This window comes from Thrips palmi, unplaced genomic scaffold (genome assembly GCF_012932325.1).
Source record: "Thrips palmi isolate BJ-2018 unplaced genomic scaffold, TpBJ-2018v1 HiC_scaffold_19, whole genome shotgun sequence".
In the NCBI taxonomy this organism is placed as follows: domain Eukaryota; kingdom Metazoa; phylum Arthropoda; class Insecta; order Thysanoptera; family Thripidae; genus Thrips; species Thrips palmi.
Window position 1 is genome coordinate 6,135,021 of NW_023144628.1, and position 18,362 is coordinate 6,153,382.

Consider the following 18,362-nt stretch of genomic DNA (forward strand, 5'->3'; position numbering starts at 1 on the left):
GAGGCCTCGCCGTTCCCGCGCGGGGTACGTCCCTTGGAAGTCCCCCTCCAGTCCCCATACATCACCTGATCTCCCCGTGCGCCATACTCTTTTTGCTCGTTTTTTTCATTTCCTGTTTCTTTTTTGGGGATTTAGGCGCGTCATCTCCGCCGCGCGCGGCAAGAGGGAGAGAGACAGTGTGTGTTCATGTGCGAGTGAGACAGAGAGAGAGAGCGGGGGAGAGGGAGGGGGGGGGGCTTGGCTGTAGAAAGTGACAGGGAGAAGGGAGGGGGCCGGAGGGGGCAGTGTGTGCGCCGACTCAGCAAGCAGCGGGGAGGGCAGGCGGCAGCGGGCGGCAGGGAACAGGGTGACACTTCCGCAAATTAAATTGCAATCTCTTCCCGCACTACTCGGCCGCATCTCTCATCCTTCTGCTACTTCCCGTCACGGCAGCGGCACAAAAAGGCAGGGGATTTCTCTGCGAAAGAGGAATCCATTGGTGGGGTCACTACGCGTGCCCGGCCTAGCGCAGCAGCAGCCTAATGTTTGCCGGCACTTTAACCAGGCTAATTTATTGGCTTGGACATTGTGCTCGCAGTGGCGCAGCGTTCGACGAGTGCACAATGGAACAGAAGCGATGGACTGGTGGCACCACACTACACTGACAAGGCCAGCGGGTAATGTGGGCAGTGCTTTGGCCACCCCAACATCGACGATAACATGACTGCCTTCCAAGCGCAACCACAACAAACCGTCCCCCTCTCCGCCACTGTCAACAAGAGCAAGACGGAAGCACTGTCTCGTCATCCCCCTTCATTATGCCGGGGCACTTTTCGGCATTGAGAGGGCGTCGCCAGGCGTCGCCGCAGTGCAGCCAACCCTTGCCATCTTTCGGCTCTCGCTGTGTTTTTCCCCGTTTTTGTCTTTTGGGTTGCGCGGCATTTGTGTTGGTTTGCAGTCGCTGCATTTTAATATCCCCGCCGCTGGTGACACTGGTCTCCCAATCAGAGCGTTTGCGAGGTGGAGGGGGGAGCACACCACCGTGGCATAGCAGTCCCATCTCCAAAAATGCCCTCGCTTTCCAGATCGCCCCGGATTGGGTCCAGCACACTGATGCCCAGAGCCGCTCCCGTCGCTCTCGCGCTCACGGGGCGTCCCGTACAGGTGCGAGAGAAACAGAGCGACGAAAACGATTCTCGGAATGAGTCTGCAGAGTGCGCGTGGCGGTATGCGCCGGCCATCACAAACGAACCAACAGTTTGGGAAAGCATTGGCGGGCCTCACCGCGACGCAACGCGACGCGACGGCAGGTAATGGGACTAATTACGAGACTGGAGGAATGAATAGACGACTGCTTCCCCGCCTTTGTCTTCGCCCGCCCGCCGTTCGAAAGTACGAGACAAAGGACACGCTGGTGTCGTCGCTCCAGACTTGATTCCACCTATTTTGTTTTTCTCGCTCTTTCTCTCTCTCTCTCTCCCTCTCTCTCTTAAAGTTACGTTGCAGCTGCACGGACGCACAAACAGCGCAGCGGCCGCCGGATTAACTACTCGCGTCGTTGTTGCACATTCTGGATTGGAGTCGAACAAGTTAGTGCCCTGCAGATTCACGTGTGTGGGTGTGTCCCCCCCGGCGGTGTGTGCGTGCGGGTGGGTGTGTGTGTGCGCGCTCGCGCGTGTGTTGTTCGATGGCCGGCCGCTTAATGTGCTCTCCGAAGCCCGTAAAACGACAATCTCTTTACAAGGGCGGACCGAGGGGAGCGGGGAGGGGGGGGGGCAAGGCCAGGACCGGGCCGGCTGACTTCGCCCGGCCAAGGTTTTGTAATTGCTCAACACCCGTGAAACAGCTTGGCCCTCTGCGACATGCTGTAATGATTATTTTTTTTCGATATGAGCACGGCATCAGCAGCGGCAGCAGCGCCCCGAAATGGGCTCAGCCCCCGGAAACTACCCCCCCCCCCCCCCCCCCCCTTCGACACGTACCCCCTTCGCAGCCCGTTCAACGTTCGGGTGCCCCGCTCCGTCGTCGGCCTGGTGCGGCTTATAAACTTGGTCCTCTCGCTCCGGTCATCGGAAAATATGGGTTCGGGCGAGGCTGGCTGGAGACGCGCGGGACGGCCTTCGAGGCGAGGCGCGCCGCCCTAGCCGAGGCCCTGGCCGAGGCCCTGGCCGAACCGCACGCTCCGCAGAGCACACCGACAACACACTGAGAAAAAAAGCCGAGTCCAGTGCGAACCGCTTATCGCAGCCCAAATTCTCCGAATGTCACCTATTCGGCTGTTTCCAGCCAAATCCCGATGATTTAGAGGCGCAATAGTGGGGTGACAGTGCTCGGCAGCAGGCACCACTTTCGGCGCACTTTTGGGGCACGCCGTCACCATGGCGACGCGGCCGGCACGCGACCACGCCGTGCACGCCGCCGAGCACGCCACGACGCTATTGGACAAGTTTGCCTGCCCGAGGGTGCGGGCGGGGGCGGGCCTCACCCAACTACTGTTGCGGCTTGGCATGCATCCACGCAGAGAGGCAGGCGCCAGGCCGGCCACCAATCTGATTCGTCGCTCTGTCTCTCTCGCACCTACACAGAACGCGCCATGAGCGCGAGAGAGGCAGAGCGACGACAACGACTCTCGGGATCAGTCTGCAGGCCTCGCAAAATATAACAAACCCGAGGGCATTTCCAGTTTCCAGGAAGTGGGACTGCACACAACGCCCCATTTTAACGACGTGTCCCATCCGACGATTGGCCTTCTCGGCCCGGGGGGGGGGGGGGGGAGAGAGACGAATGCGAGGCATAACTCCGCCGCGGTCAAGGGAGGGAGGGGAGGGGGAAAGGGGGCGAGGACACCTCCAGGCCGATCGGCGAGCGTTTGCGCAGGGATAATTTAACGTCAGGCACACCAGTGCAGCGCCATGGCGGCGCGCAGCCCGCCGCGTGCCAGGCCCGCACGTCTCCGACCCACTCCGTCATGCGCACCCCCTGCGCCCTTGGACCCCCTCCCTCCGAACGTGCCTCTCTTTCTGTCGCGCCTTAATGAAAATACATGAACGCGTCGCGTAAAACACCGCGTCACGCTCCGTCACGATGTCGTCACACTTTCTTCGCGCGCGATCGTCATCATGTCGTCACGATGTCGTCGCAGTTGCAGGGAAGTGGTCACAATGACGTCACGATGTCGTCAGAGCCTCATTGCGGCATGGTGATGACGTCCCGCACAGTGGGCCAGAAGACCGGTGGAGGCGGCCAAAACTTTAGACGCGTTTTGAGCTCCAGAGTCGCTAAACAGGACTCGAACCGAGCGTGTGACCCCACCGATGGCTTGCCCTCCGAACGAGGAATCCATTGGTGGGGTCACACGTTCTGTTCTAGTCCCATTTACAAACTCTGGAGCTCAAAACGCGTCCCGGGTTTTCGCCGGTTTGGCCGCCTGCACCGGTCCGGCCCACTGTGTCCCGGAGTGACCACGCTGCGGCTGTCTCTGCCCGTCTGGCCTCCCCGTCTCCAGGGCGCTCTCCGTCGCCCCCACTGGGCAATGAATGCCAATGCATGCAAAGCATGCAGCGTGAGATCCACGTCCGAATGAGCCTGGCGGCGCGGCGGCGCGGCAAAGTCCCCGTTTTTCACCCCTTTTGCGGCACCACAGAGGGGGCCGCAAAATCTTATATTTGTTTCAGTTGTTTCGGAGGGGAATAAAAAGAAACGGACCACATGTGCGACGGCGCAGATATAGTACGCTTTTTGCGGTACCACGCAGAACCAGTCGGAGGGCGTTGGAAGCCTGGTGCGGCCTGGTGCCATGTCGGAACCGCATTTTGATTTCCTCGCCCCTCCAACCAATTTTCTTACCCGCTGGTTTTCTAAATATTTTGTTTCCTGGCGACCTTGATCACTCCTTCCGGCTGTAGGTCCCTCAGGAACAATTACAGCGCGGATGAAGCGTTATTCGAGCGAAAGGGCTTTCAGTGAGCGCTCTCGTCGCTTCCCTTTCTCTTGAAAACAAAAATAAACTTTTTTTTATTTTTAATGAAAGAAGAGCACCCGCGTCAAAGGGTGTTTTTAGCGACGCCAAGAACGGAATGGACTGGCTTTGGGCGGCTGCTTCCTGCTGCCTCGATTTTGGGTGGTTTGCTCTCTCCACGGAGTGCTGCTCTGAAGACCTTCAAAAGTGCACGCTGGACAGGGTATCTATACACTGTTGTGGTTCAATGTTTCACACACTGCAAGAGCACTTACAAATGTAGGAGTGTCAATATCAAAACCATTATCAAAACGTACCGTATGTGCATCTACACTGTCAGTGCACCAACACTGTATCACAACAACACAATCATGTAGAATCATGTAGGCATGCGCGGCGCGGTTTCGTTACGATAAGTCGGTCAAAATTCCGACAAATCTATGAAAGTTGCAAAAGCCCCGGTGAAGGTCCCTCCAGTAATTAACAGGGGGCCCCTGCCTGTGTGCCCAGGGCGGCGCGGGGCGGCGCAGGGCCGAGGCAGATTGATTTCGTGGAGAGGACCGAAAAAACACAGGCCTCGGGGGATCTGTCGGGATTTCTCCAGCCCAGTCCCACGCAGTCTGCTGGTGGTCGCAATGGCTCGTCGTTCATGGAGCGCCACTAGCGCCTAGCGCCCCTCTGGAGGCCGAAAAGAGTTGCCCTCTCTGAAACAAATGGACGCGGCGCAAGTACTCACCACGCGCGGGGGCATGGCGGGGCGTGGCGGGGCGTGGCGCGGCGAGGCGTGGCGTGGGACAATTAAAGGGACAAATAATCTCGATGGGGCGAGGCGGGCGAGGCGGGCGCGGCGCTAACGCAGAGGGAAACGGGAGGGGGCGGGGGCACAACTGGATCACGGACTGGGACCTCCCGTCGTGAGTCGCAGCAGCATGAACCTCGCATCGCCATCGGCAGCGCATACTAGTCTTCAAAAAAAAAAAAAAAATAGGCACTCTCCTCGAAAAAAAAATCGTGCATCCAACACAAGGACTTGTGATTTTATTGTACTCTTCGTGCCCGGCTTTTCATTGGGGTAAGTCTGTTCCCTGCGGGCACACTTTGCACTGCACTCTGCCGTGCGGCGGCCAGCCAGCCAGCCAGCCAGCCAGACAGCCACGCTCCCATTACGTGGCCAACTTTGCCTAGCCGTTGATTTGATGTGACGTACGCGGCGCCCCGCCGCGGCACCACACAGCGAGACACGCAGTCATAATTGGAGCCAACTTCGTGAAACGCTTTCGCCCCTTGCTTCGCCCCTTGCTTCGCCCCGCCCCCGCCGTCCCGGCCAAGCGGAAGAGATTCGATTCGTCGAGTGGAGAGGAGTGGCGGCGCCAAACCGCTCCGGTGGACGTCGGCTTTGACATCGCGCCAACGACGGCCAATGAGGAGGAGTGCGCCGTCCGGGAAACCAGCAGTCTCATTCCGAGAGTCGTTTTCCTCGCTTTGTCTCTCTCGCACCTCTAGGGCACGCCCCATGAGTGCGAGAGAGACAGGGCGACGAAAACGACTCTCGTCCGATGTCGCCACCGCTCTCAAGGCCAGGCTGAACCCGGTGGAGCCACGCGCTCGCTTTGCCTGCTGCCGTGCCACGGAGCGCGCGGCCGCAGCTCCGCGTACGGTTTGGGATTTCCGACCGATTACTGTTCTCACATCCTCGTCGCGCCGCGTCGCCACACAAGGCGGATTAGCTTTGCGAGGAGCGCGGTTCCCTGCCGGGCGATTCAGAGGGTCGTTTCGTCGCGCTGTCTCTGTCGCACTCGTGGCGCTCTCCGTGAGGGTGCGAGAAGCCGCTTCCCTCGGCTGTGTCTTGGCGCGCGTTCGAGGCAGGGATGGTGGGATGCGACGGTGGAGCGCGCACGCCGCACGGCCCGCTGACCTGCCCTAGGGCTGCCCGCCCCGGCCTGTGCTGGAGCGCTGGAGGCTGGAGACCGCCTGCGAGGTAGGCAACACAGTAATGCACTCGTGTCCCCGTGCGGCCTGCCTCCGCGGCGGCCGGGCCGTGCCGTGCTGTGGACTGACTCCAGTCGGTTTCGTCGCTCTGTCTCTCTTGCACCTGTGCGGTACGCCGCATGAGTGCGAGAGAGACAGAGCGACGAAACCCGGGCCTGCCGGGCCGGGTCCGGGGTAGAGTTACACAGCGATGGCCCTTGGGGACGCGGTGCGCGGTGCGGTGGGGGGCCTCGGAGCGCGCAGAGCACACGGCGCATGCTGAGCCAACCCCTGTAGGTACGCAGGATCCCCGCGCGCCTGTGCCGGGCTATGCCGCTGTTCGGCGGCCTGTATCCACACCGCGTGGCAAACTCCGCGAAACAGGACGAGAAAGCCGGTGGCAGCACGGCGTCCACGGCGTCGGAGAGTCAAATGGCCATCGCAGGTGCAGCACGCGGTGGTAAACACGAGCGGATAATTGGCACCAGAGAAAGGCTTCGACTCCATTTCGGCACCGCTTCGGCATTGCTTCGGCATCGCTTCGGCATCGCTTCGGGGTCACGATAACGGATTGCATGTGGGCGCGCGCGGCAGGCCAAGACTCCCCGTAATAGCGCTACATCCCACTCAATTACTTGCCCAAAGCTCTCCCTCCACGGTTACCACCACCACGGCCTCCACCACCGCCACTTCCACCCCGGCGCGCTAGGCGGCGGCGCGGGGGGTCTAATTTCATCCAATTCGAACCACTCGCTCACGTCTTCATTTGGGACGCAACCAGCCGCCATTGAGTGCCTCTTGGCCTCGCGGCTCGCCTCGCTGCTGCCCCCCCCCCCATACACACACACACGTCGTAAGGGGATGAGCTGGCAGTGGACTTCGAAAGGTAGGTGTGCACTGTACTTTTGCACTGTGTGTGAGACCAATAGAAGGCCCCCCCCCCTATCTTCCCAGCACCCCCTGCCCCCCCCCCTCTCTCTCTCTCTCACACACACACACAGCTCCGCAATCGGCCCACGATGTGCCGCGGCCACGCGATGTCCGCTCCACGCTGTTTAACAGAGGCTCCCCCGGCGTGCTTCCGAACGACGACGGTGCTCTCGTCGCGCTCTGTCTCCCTCGCACTGTCACGGCGTTACGCGTGGTGTGCGATGGAGACCGAAGCTAGCTTCCCGTTCGGAGGCAACCCGCCCCTTTAACAGCCCACCGGTTTGAGACGGGCCGCAGGTGGGGCCGAAACACGTGCAGGACGAACGCGGCGAACGCGGCGAACGCGCGGCTGCCGGGGAAAGGGCCACTAACTCCCGGCCAAAGTGCGTCGTCGACGTCGCTCGCACTTTCATCGGCTCCAACGCAGCGGCGGTCCCGTCGTGCGCCTGCTCCCCTTCCTCCTTTTTTTTCGGAGAATAAAACGGATTTAATGAATAAAAATGACACGGAGACAGATATGCAGATAAATCTGGCTGGCCGGGACGTGAGACAGTCCGACAACGCCGGATTACAGTCCAATGCCAGCCACGTGTGTGTGTCTGAGAGAGAGAGAGAGAGAGAGAGAGAGAGAGAGAGAGAGAGAGAGAGAGAAAGAGAGAGAGAGAGTTTTTTTAGTTTATACAGGATTTATTGGGGGGGGTTTTAGTTCACAATGCGGGCAAAAACGGGGAAGTGTGAAAATTTGTCACAAAAAAATCATGCTGTTTTGTTGTCTCTTGAGGTATCTTTGGTGCATGATGCAGTGTTTTACAATTTGTTAGTTTTTTTTTACTTTAAACATTTTTTTTAGAAAATAAAATGATTTGAAAAAAAGGAAGAGATTATAGGAGCATGATAGCATTTTAAAGGATACATAACTAGAGAGAGAGAGAGAGAAAGAGAGAGAAAGAGAGAAAAAGAGAGTGCGCAAAGCCGTCGCGCTTCCCCTGCCGCGACATCGTCGCGCTTCCCCTGCCGCGACGCCGTCGCGCTTCCCCTGCCGCGACACCGTCGCGCTTCCCCTGCCGCGACACCGTCGCGCTTCCCCTGCCGCGACATCGTCGCGCTTCCCCTGCCGCGAGCCGTCGCGCTTCCCTGCCGCGACACCGTCGCGCTTCCCTGCCGCGACACCGTCGCGCTTCCCCTGCGCGACACCGTCGCGCTTCCCTGCCGCGACACCGTCGCGCTTCCCCTGCCGCGAACCGTCGCGCTTCCCTGCCGCACGTCGCGCTTCCTGCCGCGACACCCTCGCGTTCCCCTGCCGCGACCCCTCGCGCTCCCTGGCGCGACATCGTCGCGCTCCTGCCCTGCCGCGACGCCGTCGCGTTCCTTGGCGCGACACCCTCGCGCTTCCCTGCCGCGACATCGTCGCGCTTCCCCTGCGCGACACCGTCGCGCTTCCCTGCGGACACGCGCGTCCTCCCACTCGTCGCGTTCCTGCCGCGACACGTCGCGCTTGGCGAAGCCGTCGCGCTTTCCCTGCCGGCGACCCCTGCGCTTCCCCGTGCTCTGGGGTTTGGGGGTTGATCTGTGTGTGGTTGTGTATTGGTATTATATGGGAGTGCGTTACCCGGCAGCGCCGGGCAAGAAGCGGCAACCGACAATGGGCCCGTCCGAAGTCAAGCCCCTGCCGACCGTGTGTACGAGGAGCGAAGCAGCGCGCAGCAACCGTCCTAACGAGCCCTACCTGAGAGGGCGCAGGGGGCAACACGTGCAGGTACGAACACGGCGAGCGGGAACGCGCGGCTGCCGAACGATAAACGCCTTCTATGCGGCGCAAAGTAGTCGTGACGTCGCGCGCACTCATCCGGCAACGGCAGGAAAAGTCGTACGATGGCGAATCACCTTCGAAATAAAACATTAATGAAAGAAATCGGACTTGCAGATTAAATGGCTGGCCGGGCGTACCGCATAGCGGATTTAATAATTGTGTCGACAAGAGAATAGGGTAACGATGAGAAGAGAAAGCACGAAAAAGGGGAAAAGCAGTTAAGGCAGCGCGCGTTTGCGCGAGGCATTTGCCGCAATGTCAATAAGGGACGTGACGGCTTTCGATCGCGTTATCTGGCGACACATGTGGGCGACGTCGTATCTCGCGAGTCGCCGTCCGATCCCGATGGATTCACGGGCTGCGCGACCCGTCGCGCTTCCCCTGCCGCGACATCGTCGCGCTTCCCCTGCCGCGACACCGTCGCGCTTCCCCTGCCGCGAAGCCGTCGCGCTTTCCCTGCCGCGACACCCTCGCGCTTTCCCTGCGTGCGTGCGTGTGTGTGTTTGTGAGTGTGTGTGAGTGCGGTGTGTGTGTGTGTGTGTGTGTATTTGAGTGAGTGGGAGTGCGTGGGCGTAGGGCACATTCGGGGCCAGCGACCGAGGCGGGGAAATCGAAGTGCGGTTCTACACTCGGCAATGCCGGCCCGTCCGAAGGCGAAGCCACCTGCCACCTGTGGGCTGTACACGACGGCAGCAGACGGGAGCAGACGGCAGCAGACCGATCTCAAACGGAGCTCTGTCTCTCTCGCACTCGTAGGGCACAGCGGCGGCAAAGTTGCACGAGTAACGGCAATTTTCAACTTTTGAGCCATTGAGCGGGAAAAGGGGGAGATAGCTCCGAAGCGATGAAACGCCTGTTGATGACGTCGAAAAGAGTAGTCTTTGTGGGCGTTCAGCGGCGCAGCCAGTAGCATCCCGGGGCGGATATCCAGGCAGAAAAGTTTTAGCGAGGGCGAATGCACCTCACAAAAAAAAAGTGAACAGAAACTCGTCGCTTCAGCAGATTCAAAAGGACGGCGAGACGGGCGTACACGCATATGAAGCCGGGAAAAAGTGCATCACAAAAGAGAATAAGGGGCCCTCAACTCGGGTCATGCATGCTTTTCAAACCGTCAGCAAAGTCACAAAAAAAGGGGGGAAAAAGGCAGTTTTACAGCGCAGGCGGCGCGTGGCGGCGAGGAGCCGCAAGCAATAATGGTGGACGTGACGGCATCGGACGGTTTTATTTCTCGGAAAGACACATGGGGCCGTCCGAGTCTGCGAGTCTGCCGTCACCGAGTACCCTGATTCACGGGGCGCGCTGCCCCCCTGCTGCCCCCGCCACTTGCAGGCTGCTTCGCGCCGTCTCCCTCGCTCTCCCGCGACGCGCCCTGTGCGTGGCCCTGTGCGTGCGAGGGAGACGGAGAGAACGCGGCTCTGCTCGGCCATGGCTCGGCCAAGGCTCTCTCCGGTCCGAGGGAATGCCAATGCCGAGGCCGGCCCATGTTGTTGTCACGCGTCGAGCAACAAAGCGACCAACAAAAAGCAAAAACAAAAAGAGGGAAACAATTCTGTTCCTCGATTGGGAACGCATCCACACACAATGGGAGCGGCGGTTTGTTTTGGCGCCTCCCAGGGACCCGTCGTGCCTCGCGTCGTGCCGACCGACAGCAGCGCGCTCTATCTCTCTCCAGCCTCCCTCTTTTAAATAATTTACAAAGATGAACTTTTTTTTCGAAGGCGGCTTTGCTTGGGCTTGGCCGGGCTTGGCTTGTAGTTCTGCGGACTGTCGATAGCGCAGATCGGCCGCCACCTTCACAAGGCCGTGCCACTGTGCGCAGCGACTGTACCGAGCCACGCGCACCGCACCGCCAAAGCCTCGGCTAGAGTTTCGTCCCACCAGTACATTACATGCCCGGGCACGAACTCTCGAAACAGCGAACGGCATCTTGATTAAAAATTCCCATCCTTCATCTCGCGTCTGTTGTTCGCCTCTGCAGGTTGATTCCGAACAGATTCTTGCGGTCGCGCTGTCTCTCTCGCACCCACGGGCGTCCCGGGGCGTCCCAGGGGTGCGAGAGAGACAGAGCGACGGCCGCCCTGTTGGGAGTCTCTCCGCGCGCCTCGCCGCTCGCGGCTCACCCCGAGCAGCACGCGTGGCGTGGCGGGGAGTGGCCGGCGTATTGTGGGCGATACCCCGCGCGCCAGCGCCTCCCCGCAGTCGCGGAGTATCGACGGCAGGCTGCCCCGCCCACGCTGACGACCTGAGACGCCGTGTTTAAAGGACAAAGTAACGACAACTACTTTTCAGTTCACAGCGCGGTCTTTATTGACAAGAGTGAGGAATAAGTACGGAGTGAGTTGCTAGGATGAGGTTGGGCCCGTGCGGCCACATAGGAAGGCGAAGTTTTCCACGGTGCACCAGTGCCGAAAGGGTTGCCAACCTCAGCCTGCCTACGAGACATCTGGGATTGTCCTCGAGAAGTTGGCGGGTAGATGGGCTTAGGTTGGCGACCCGTTCGATGCCTGTGGCAGCACTGGGTGGGCCGGGGGGTTGGTGGTGGTCAGGGCTGCGGGCTGGCTGCCTTGGCTGCCTTGGCGGCGAGTTCCTTCTCCTTCGCGCGGTCGCGCTTGCTGACGGCGGGGTTGCCCATCAGGTAGAAGCGCAGCGGCTTGTCCGCCCAGTCGCGGCCCGCCGAGTCGATGCCCACGCGCTTCGTCACCACGACCGCCGCGTCCTGGCCGTGGTCGCCGACGCGGTCCTGGTCGTCCTGGCGGTGCGCGCCGCCGCCCTGGCACACGCACAGGCCCGGCCAGCTGGTCAGGTCGCGCTTGTTGCAAGAGTCCTTGTCGATGTCGAAGGCGATGCACAGCTTGGACGGCCCGCTGCACAGCTCGTGCGGCTTGAGGCCCTTCGGCGGAGGCTTGTCCTTGGCGGCCTTCTTCTTCTTGGCGCCGCGCGCGCGCAGCTCCGCCATCGCGTCCACGCCCTCCAGGGGCTCCACCGCGCGCACCAGCACCGCGGCGCCGGCACCTGCAGCAAGGACCCGTCATTCCAGCAGACTGATTCCGAGAGTCGTTTGCGTCGCTCTGTCTCTCTCGCACTTCGAGGCAGAGCCACGAAACGACCCTTCGTAATCGGACTGAAGTACTGAAAGCGCCTGCGAATGGCGGGGTAGGCAACCCGAACGCACTCATGTCGCCTGCCCTCGAATTGCCTACCCGCCATTGACATTACCATTAAGGGCTCATTTTATTTATTTTGAAAGGGTTTAACTTACCTTGGCTTGATATATTGAAGCAATGGTACATGCCATAAGTGAAGTATACATAGGCTGTGCCAGGCTTCATAAACATTGGAGCATTTCGTTCTGTCATTTTACCCCGGTAGGAGTGTGATGCCTTATCTTCTCCACCAAGGTAGCACTCAGTTTCCACAATACGGCCTTTCAAAATTTGACCATTCTCTAATCGCCTGACTAGGACCTTTCCCAAGAGGGCCGTAGCTAGCTGTTCACATGGTACATCATAGAATGAATCTTTTAAACATTCCTGTCCAACGAATGAATCATCTCCGCAGGCTGCTGTGGCAGGCACAGTACTGCGGACGTCCTCTTGGGATTGGCCAATAGTCTTTTGGGAGGTTTCAACCCTGCTTTCAACTGGAGAATCTGTACCACAAGCAGCATCTTTCTTCGTTACTTTCTGTCGCTTATTGTCATCAACCGCACTATCACTAAAAGCACTAGGATTTCCAGAACAGAAATCAACATTTCTCCTTCTGAGAGATGACAGTTTGATCCTTGGGAAAGCAGGCATTGTGCTTGATCATGGACAATGTGATATCCTATTCCACTCCTGTAACCAGAAATTAAGGAAATTAATCTAACGTTTTGCCAAGTTATTGACAGCTTAGGTTACGGATCTAAGATGTCAGGAAAAGAAAGAGAGGGTATGAAAGTCCACCGGTTTCGAAAGTTTTATACTAACAGCGAACAATTTGATTCTGATTTTCACAAAAATCAGAGATGTCAAAATAACCAAACAAACTATCAACAAACACACGCGCGTCGTCTGCTGCCGGTCTCCTTTTACCAACTGCGAAAACAAAACAGATTTGAAAAACCAAACAAGTGAAAGCACACCAGGTTGATTAAAGTTAAGGATAAATATTCCACGCATGAAAAAGGTTTTATTTTACATAAGGGCTGAAAAATTTTAAGTTTTATGATCAAACAATTATTTTATTTAAGTGCAGGAGTCTGACCATTTTGGGACTGTGTAGCGGTCGGTTTCTCATACTCTAGACGTGTGTGTGTGTGTGTGTGCATGTGTGTGTGTGTGTGTATGTCGACGGCACGGCGTTTACTCGTGCACGTTCTCACTCATTAGTCAAGATTTGTTCCTTTTTCCCATTCTTGCTTTGTCACAATCAATCCCAATTTGACGTAAAACTTGTTTTGAACAACGATTTCCTATGGATCAGTTCCAGCTTTAAAGTGTGAAGCTTTGTTGTTTTAAAGTTGGTGCTTACTTACGTTCCTAACCTACTGTTTACCATGGCGAGTGAACAAGGGTCTGGCCAGGGCCAGGTTCAAATTAGATTTAGTACAAAACAGGAACAGTAAGTTGAATTATTTTGTGGTTCCCCTATTTACGTTGAATCAACATTTATCTGTTTATTTCTTATTGTGTCATGCGTTGGATCCAGTTGCACATTATTTACCATTCACCAGTTGCGTTAATGTAGTTTTAGTCTGTATTCTGAGTGAACCACGTCTTTTACTTGTGTCCTTTCTGTCATGTGAGATGAATCATGTAGTGTGGAGATATGAAATTCTTCAATTCTTCTTTCAGGTATGCCGTTCCAGACATACCGTTTGCCGTACCATCTGGAATTACTCCGGCGGAGCTTAACACACTACTTAACCAATTACTAAGTGGTAAGTATGCTTTTGATGATAAGCAATTTGTACACTTTACTTTCCTTAGACGATTTGTATCAAGGTACTGTAATTCTATATTCCTGCTTTCAGAAAACAGAACAGATATTTCTACACCTGTAGACTTTGACTTCATTGTGTGCAAAGAATTCTTGATTCAGCCTTTAAATGAGTTATTGGAGGAACGCAACATTTCTAGTGAGGAGGTGGTGGATGTCGAGTATGTCGAGCAACATCCTACCCCTGAGCCTATGGATTGCCTCATGCATGATGACTGGGTTTCAGCTGTTCAAGTTCGCAACGGCTGGTAATACTTATGTCCTTTCCATTATAATTATATTTTCTTTAATGTCTTAATACTTCATAAATACTCTCTGTTCATAGGATTCTTACAGGCTGCTATGATAACACACTTCATCTGTGGACAAAATCTGGGACCCATCACTTGACAATCCCTGGCCATTCAGGTCCTGTAAAAGCTGTGGCCTGGGTATCTTTAACTCCCACTGTAGGATCTTTTGTGAGGTAAATTGGCTTCTAAAGAAATGAATTTGACCTTGCTTATTTTCAAGAATGGAATTTGTAATCTTCTTCATTTTTTCTTTCCTAGTGTATCACATGATCAAACTGCAATGCTATGGAAATGGAATATTGAAGAAAATTCTGTTGACTGTATTCATGTATGCCGAGGTCATGAGCGGTCTCTTGAATGTGTATCTGTTAATCATAACTCAACACTCATGGCTACAGGAGGGTGGGATACCCTGTTAAAAATTTGGACAACATGTAAGTTAGATAAAATTATCAGAACACTCTCTTTGTTTTATTCATCTCTGCCAATTGCAACTGCCTGTCTGTATACTGATATATTTGTTATTTTTATTAGCCATGCGTGAAACAGTGGCAGTGCCTGCTCAGTCCACTGGTGATTCAGATGAATCTGATGCCAAGAGAGCTAAATTGGAATTAAAATCTCATATTAAGGTACACCTTTTAGAAAACAACCACTAGATGTCTAGAAACTAGTTCTAAAACTGAAGTTGTCTCTTGAATGTTCCCTCAATAAGATACTAAACAGAAAATTTTTTCCCACCTTCTCAGACTCCTATAATGACTCTTAAAGGACACAAAGAAGCCATTTCCTCAGTTGTATGGACAGATACTCAAGAATTAGCAACAGCGTCCTGGGATCATACTCTCCGGCTGTGGGATGGTGAACTAGGTGGCATCAAAACTGAAATTGCTGGAAATAAGCCCTTCTTTGATATGTCCTATTCCGCTCTAAATGGAACAGTCGTAACTGCATCTGCTGATAGACACATAAGATTGTATGACCTTAGATCTACTGGTATGTATAATTTATGAAGTAAAAAGGGTTTACAGTGAACTGTACCATGAATGTAAAGATTTGTTTTCTTCTGATTTTTGCAGAAGGATCTTTAGTGAAAAGCATGTTCACATCCCACACAAAATGGGTGCAATCAGTGAAATGGTCCACAACAGATGAACACCTTTTCCTGTCTGGAGCCCATGATAGTCAAGTTTTGCTTTGGGATTCTAGAAGGTTAGTGGATTTTAGCTTAAACCAAGCAAGTTTGAACATTAAATTGACTAGATAAATCAAGGATTAACCATAATTACTATATTAATTTTTTTTCAGCCCCAAAGCTCCATTGTATAACTTGGAAGGACATGATGATAAAGTTATGTGCTGTGACTGGAGCAATCCTAAATACATGGTTTCTGGTGGTGCTGACAAAACCGTCCGAATATTCAAATCTCGGAACGCACCCAACAAAAATGAAGAAGGAATGGATGACTAAAAAGCCCTTCCATTGTTGTGAGCAAATAAATCTGTATTACGTATGAGGCATTTATTTCATGTACATTCCCACATATATTTGAGAAAAGCAGAGAAACAATAATTCAAAACTAACAACACTTTTCCTGTTAAATTAAAAAACTGTTGAATAAAAGTTGTATGTTATTCACAGCACCACAATTTTACGGCATGGTTCCACAAAGCGACTTATTTGCCGTGAGCATTTCCTAAAGTAGACTGGATTCTCAAAGCTTTACTGGCCTGTCCAGGGCCTGTCCGGAACGAGAATAGAGTTTAAAACTCGCGGGGCAACGTCACATCCGGATTAAACCACTGCCCTGCAGAACACTCAACTAGTGTTCCTTTCTTGTCGACGGGGCGGCGATCGAACTGGCAACACTGCGCGATCTGCCAAGTGCCAACGTCTCCGGCGATGATGGTACAGTCAACTAGAAACATGACTTCCTCAAGAAAATTAGTGAATGTATTCGTTTTATCAACATTAGTAACATTATTCGCCAGTGTTCAAGCTGGTGGAAATACATTGGTATTATTGGATAACTTAGCTATCAAGGAAACTCACTCCGTTTTCTTCAAATCCCTGCAAGGTTAGTGCCGGTGGCTTGATGGCAACAACACGTCAGTTTTTAGTTTTCTGTAAAGTAAGGTAATCTGCGTTTGGTGAAAACTCGATTGGCACGTGTCGCGGTTGCTGCTAGTTCGTCCTACACTACTTTATTGGTGATACTTTGCCATTATTACAAGTTGTGTGGTACTGCCTCGCCGGCTTCATTGAAATGGCCATGTATGAAATTGACTTGGCGTCTGCTAGTAGTGTAAATTTTTGGAATTTTTTGCCTATTGACCAGTCCATGATCATCCATAAACTATTTTTAAACTCATGCAAAACTAGCCATCCTTTCCTTTTACTGTTTGTATCTATTATTACATTCTTAAGCTCCTTCATGTTTGTTTTGGTCACTAATTGCTGTATCTTTTGGTTTCAGAAAGGGGATATGTCCTCACCTTCAAGTCAGCTGACGATGCCAGCTTATCCCTCACGAAGTATGGAGAATATCTGTATGAGCATCTCATATTGTTTGCCCCTTCTGTTGATGAGTTTGGTGGCTCCTTAAGCGTTGATGCCATCACTGAATTTGTTGATGGGGGTGGTGAGTGTCATTCCTTTTATTTGCTTGAAGTTAAGTATAATTCCTTGCTCATTTCTGCCTTACATTTGTTCAGGTAACCTGCTTGTTGCTGCCAGCCCGAGCACAAGTGACCTGATTCGAGAAATCGCATCTGAGTGTGGTTTTGAAGTTGATGATGACGGAGCTGCTGTGATTGATCATCTGAATTACGATGTCAAGGACGCTGGGAAGCACACACTTATTGTTGCCAACCCAGCAAACCTTATTGATGCACCTGTCATTGTTGGTCCAAAAACCTCTTCACCCCTGCTGTATCAAGGAACAGGCTTGGTTGTTGATCGGGAGAACCCTCTAGTGCTGACTTTGTTGTCTGCTGACAGCTCAGCATACAGCTACAATCCAGACAGTGCTATTGATGAGGTAAACAGTGTTCTGAACATAAAAAAGTGATAGCAATTTTAGGTTGGCTGTAGTCACATTGTATGTATTTTCTTTTCTTATTGCAGTACCCTCATGCTGTTGGCAAAAATACTGCTCTGATTGCTGCCCTTCAAGCCCGGAACAATGCCCGTGTGGTGTTCTCTGGCTCTCTCTACTTTTTCTCTGATGAAGCTTTTGCATCACCTGTGCAGAGGGCTCTGGTTAGTTCCCCTCTCTTTATCTAAAGGAAGGACAATCTTTGTTGCCAATTTTTCGATGTTACCTAGGATTCATGTTAAATCTATTGCTTCCAGGATAACAAGAAACACCAGCTGTCTGGGAATCTCCAAGTTGCAACTGCTATCAGCCGCTGGCTGTTAAGGGAAAGTGGTGTTCTGCGCGTGAAGTCTGTGAAGCATCACAAAAAGGGTGAAACTAGTCCTCCTTCCAGTTATACTATCATGGACACTGTAGTAAGTTTTATTTCTGAGGAGTGTAGGTATGAAGAAAGGCAAGGCACATATTTAATTGCTATTTTGCCAATTGCAGGTGTATTCCATTGGCATTGATCAGTACGATGGAACCAAGTGGGTGCCATTTAAGGCAAATGATGTGCAATTGGAATTTGTTCGAATTGACCCATTTGTTAGGACAACTTTGAAGTACCAACAATCTTCTGGCCTGTATGAAGTGAGCTTCAAAATTCCTGATGTGTATGGTGTTTATCAATTTAAGGTTGAATACAACCGCATTGGATACACGAGATTATTCAGCACAACTCAGGTAAAGAATATATCAAAATTTTGCTGTCTTTAATAGTTTTAAAATGGTACTTAATAATTTAATTGATTAAAAAATTCTTTCCAGGTATCTGTTCGTCCTCTGGAGCACACTCAGTATGAGCGCTTTATTTTAAGTGCTTACCCCTATTATACTAGTGCATTTAGTATGATGCTTGGTGTTGTTCTCCTTAGTGTTGTGTACCTTCATTACAAGGATGAACCAAAGAAAAGCAAGAGTGAATAATTTTTATACTGAGTGTTAAATATGTTAATTGAATTTATCAAATGAACTGATCTTATTTAGTAAATTACAGAACTGTTTTGGCTTTTCTCATCACAAAACATGTCTTCGTTATGTTTTAATGACGTAATTGTTGTCTTGTTGCCTTTCCCACAAGTGTGCCAGCATTCCAGTGTTAAGTCAATTGTCGCACTAAAATATTAATGTCATTCTGTTGATGTGGCTTTCCTTTGCCTCTACAAACTTAAATCAGTCTAGCGTCTCAGTTTCTTTGTTTGTTTTCCTTTTTGTAAAATAAAACTTAATAAAAGGTGAATAACCCTAGTATCTTATTTTCACCTTCCCTTCAGTCAAGCAAGCCAGACTTTGGAAAACTAACA

The 18,362-nt window shown here is 53.0% G+C and overlaps 3 protein-coding genes across 4 annotated transcripts; 2 read left to right on the forward strand and 1 right to left on the reverse strand.

The window, feature by feature from the left end:
- Positions 1 to 10,939: 10,939 nt before the first annotated feature.
- Positions 10,940 to 12,721, reverse strand: LOC117645891 (DNA-3-methyladenine glycosylase-like). Of its 2 annotated transcripts, none has more exons than XM_034386433.1 (3): positions 12,614 to 12,721; positions 11,905 to 12,481; positions 10,940 to 11,571 (listed from the first exon to the last, which is right to left on the reverse strand). In XM_034386433.1, exons 2-3 carry the CDS (start codon positions 12,440 to 12,442, stop codon positions 11,126 to 11,128), a joined length of 984 nt encoding a protein of 327 aa, XP_034242324.1. In that variant the 5' UTR covers positions 12,443 to 12,481; positions 12,614 to 12,721; the 3' UTR covers positions 10,940 to 11,125. The 2 variants fall into 2 exon arrangements, with proteins under 2 accessions (XP_034242324.1, XP_034242323.1); XM_034386432.1 differs by having other exon boundaries at positions 10,940 to 11,657.
- A 227-nt stretch (positions 12,722 to 12,948) lies between these two features.
- On the forward strand, positions 12,949 to 15,432 carry LOC117645962 (ribosome biogenesis protein WDR12 homolog). The gene is made up of 9 exons (XM_034386538.1): positions 12,949 to 13,247; positions 13,481 to 13,566; positions 13,660 to 13,873; positions 13,951 to 14,091; positions 14,177 to 14,352; positions 14,453 to 14,550; positions 14,668 to 14,914; positions 14,998 to 15,130; positions 15,227 to 15,432. Exons 1-9 carry the CDS (start codon positions 13,183 to 13,185, stop codon positions 15,387 to 15,389), a joined length of 1,323 nt encoding a protein of 440 aa, XP_034242429.1. The 5' UTR covers positions 12,949 to 13,182; the 3' UTR covers positions 15,390 to 15,432.
- A 340-nt stretch (positions 15,433 to 15,772) lies between these two features.
- On the forward strand, positions 15,773 to 18,298 carry LOC117645961 (dolichyl-diphosphooligosaccharide--protein glycosyltransferase 48 kDa subunit). Its single transcript, XM_034386536.1, has 7 exons — positions 15,773 to 15,996; positions 16,396 to 16,560; positions 16,634 to 16,959; positions 17,046 to 17,180; positions 17,274 to 17,432; positions 17,509 to 17,742; positions 17,827 to 18,298. The coding sequence occupies exons 1-7, from the start codon at positions 15,822 to 15,824 to the stop codon at positions 17,983 to 17,985; spliced, it is 1,353 nt and encodes a 450-aa protein (XP_034242427.1). The 5' UTR covers positions 15,773 to 15,821; the 3' UTR covers positions 17,986 to 18,298.
- Positions 18,299 to 18,362: the final 64 nt, after the last annotated feature.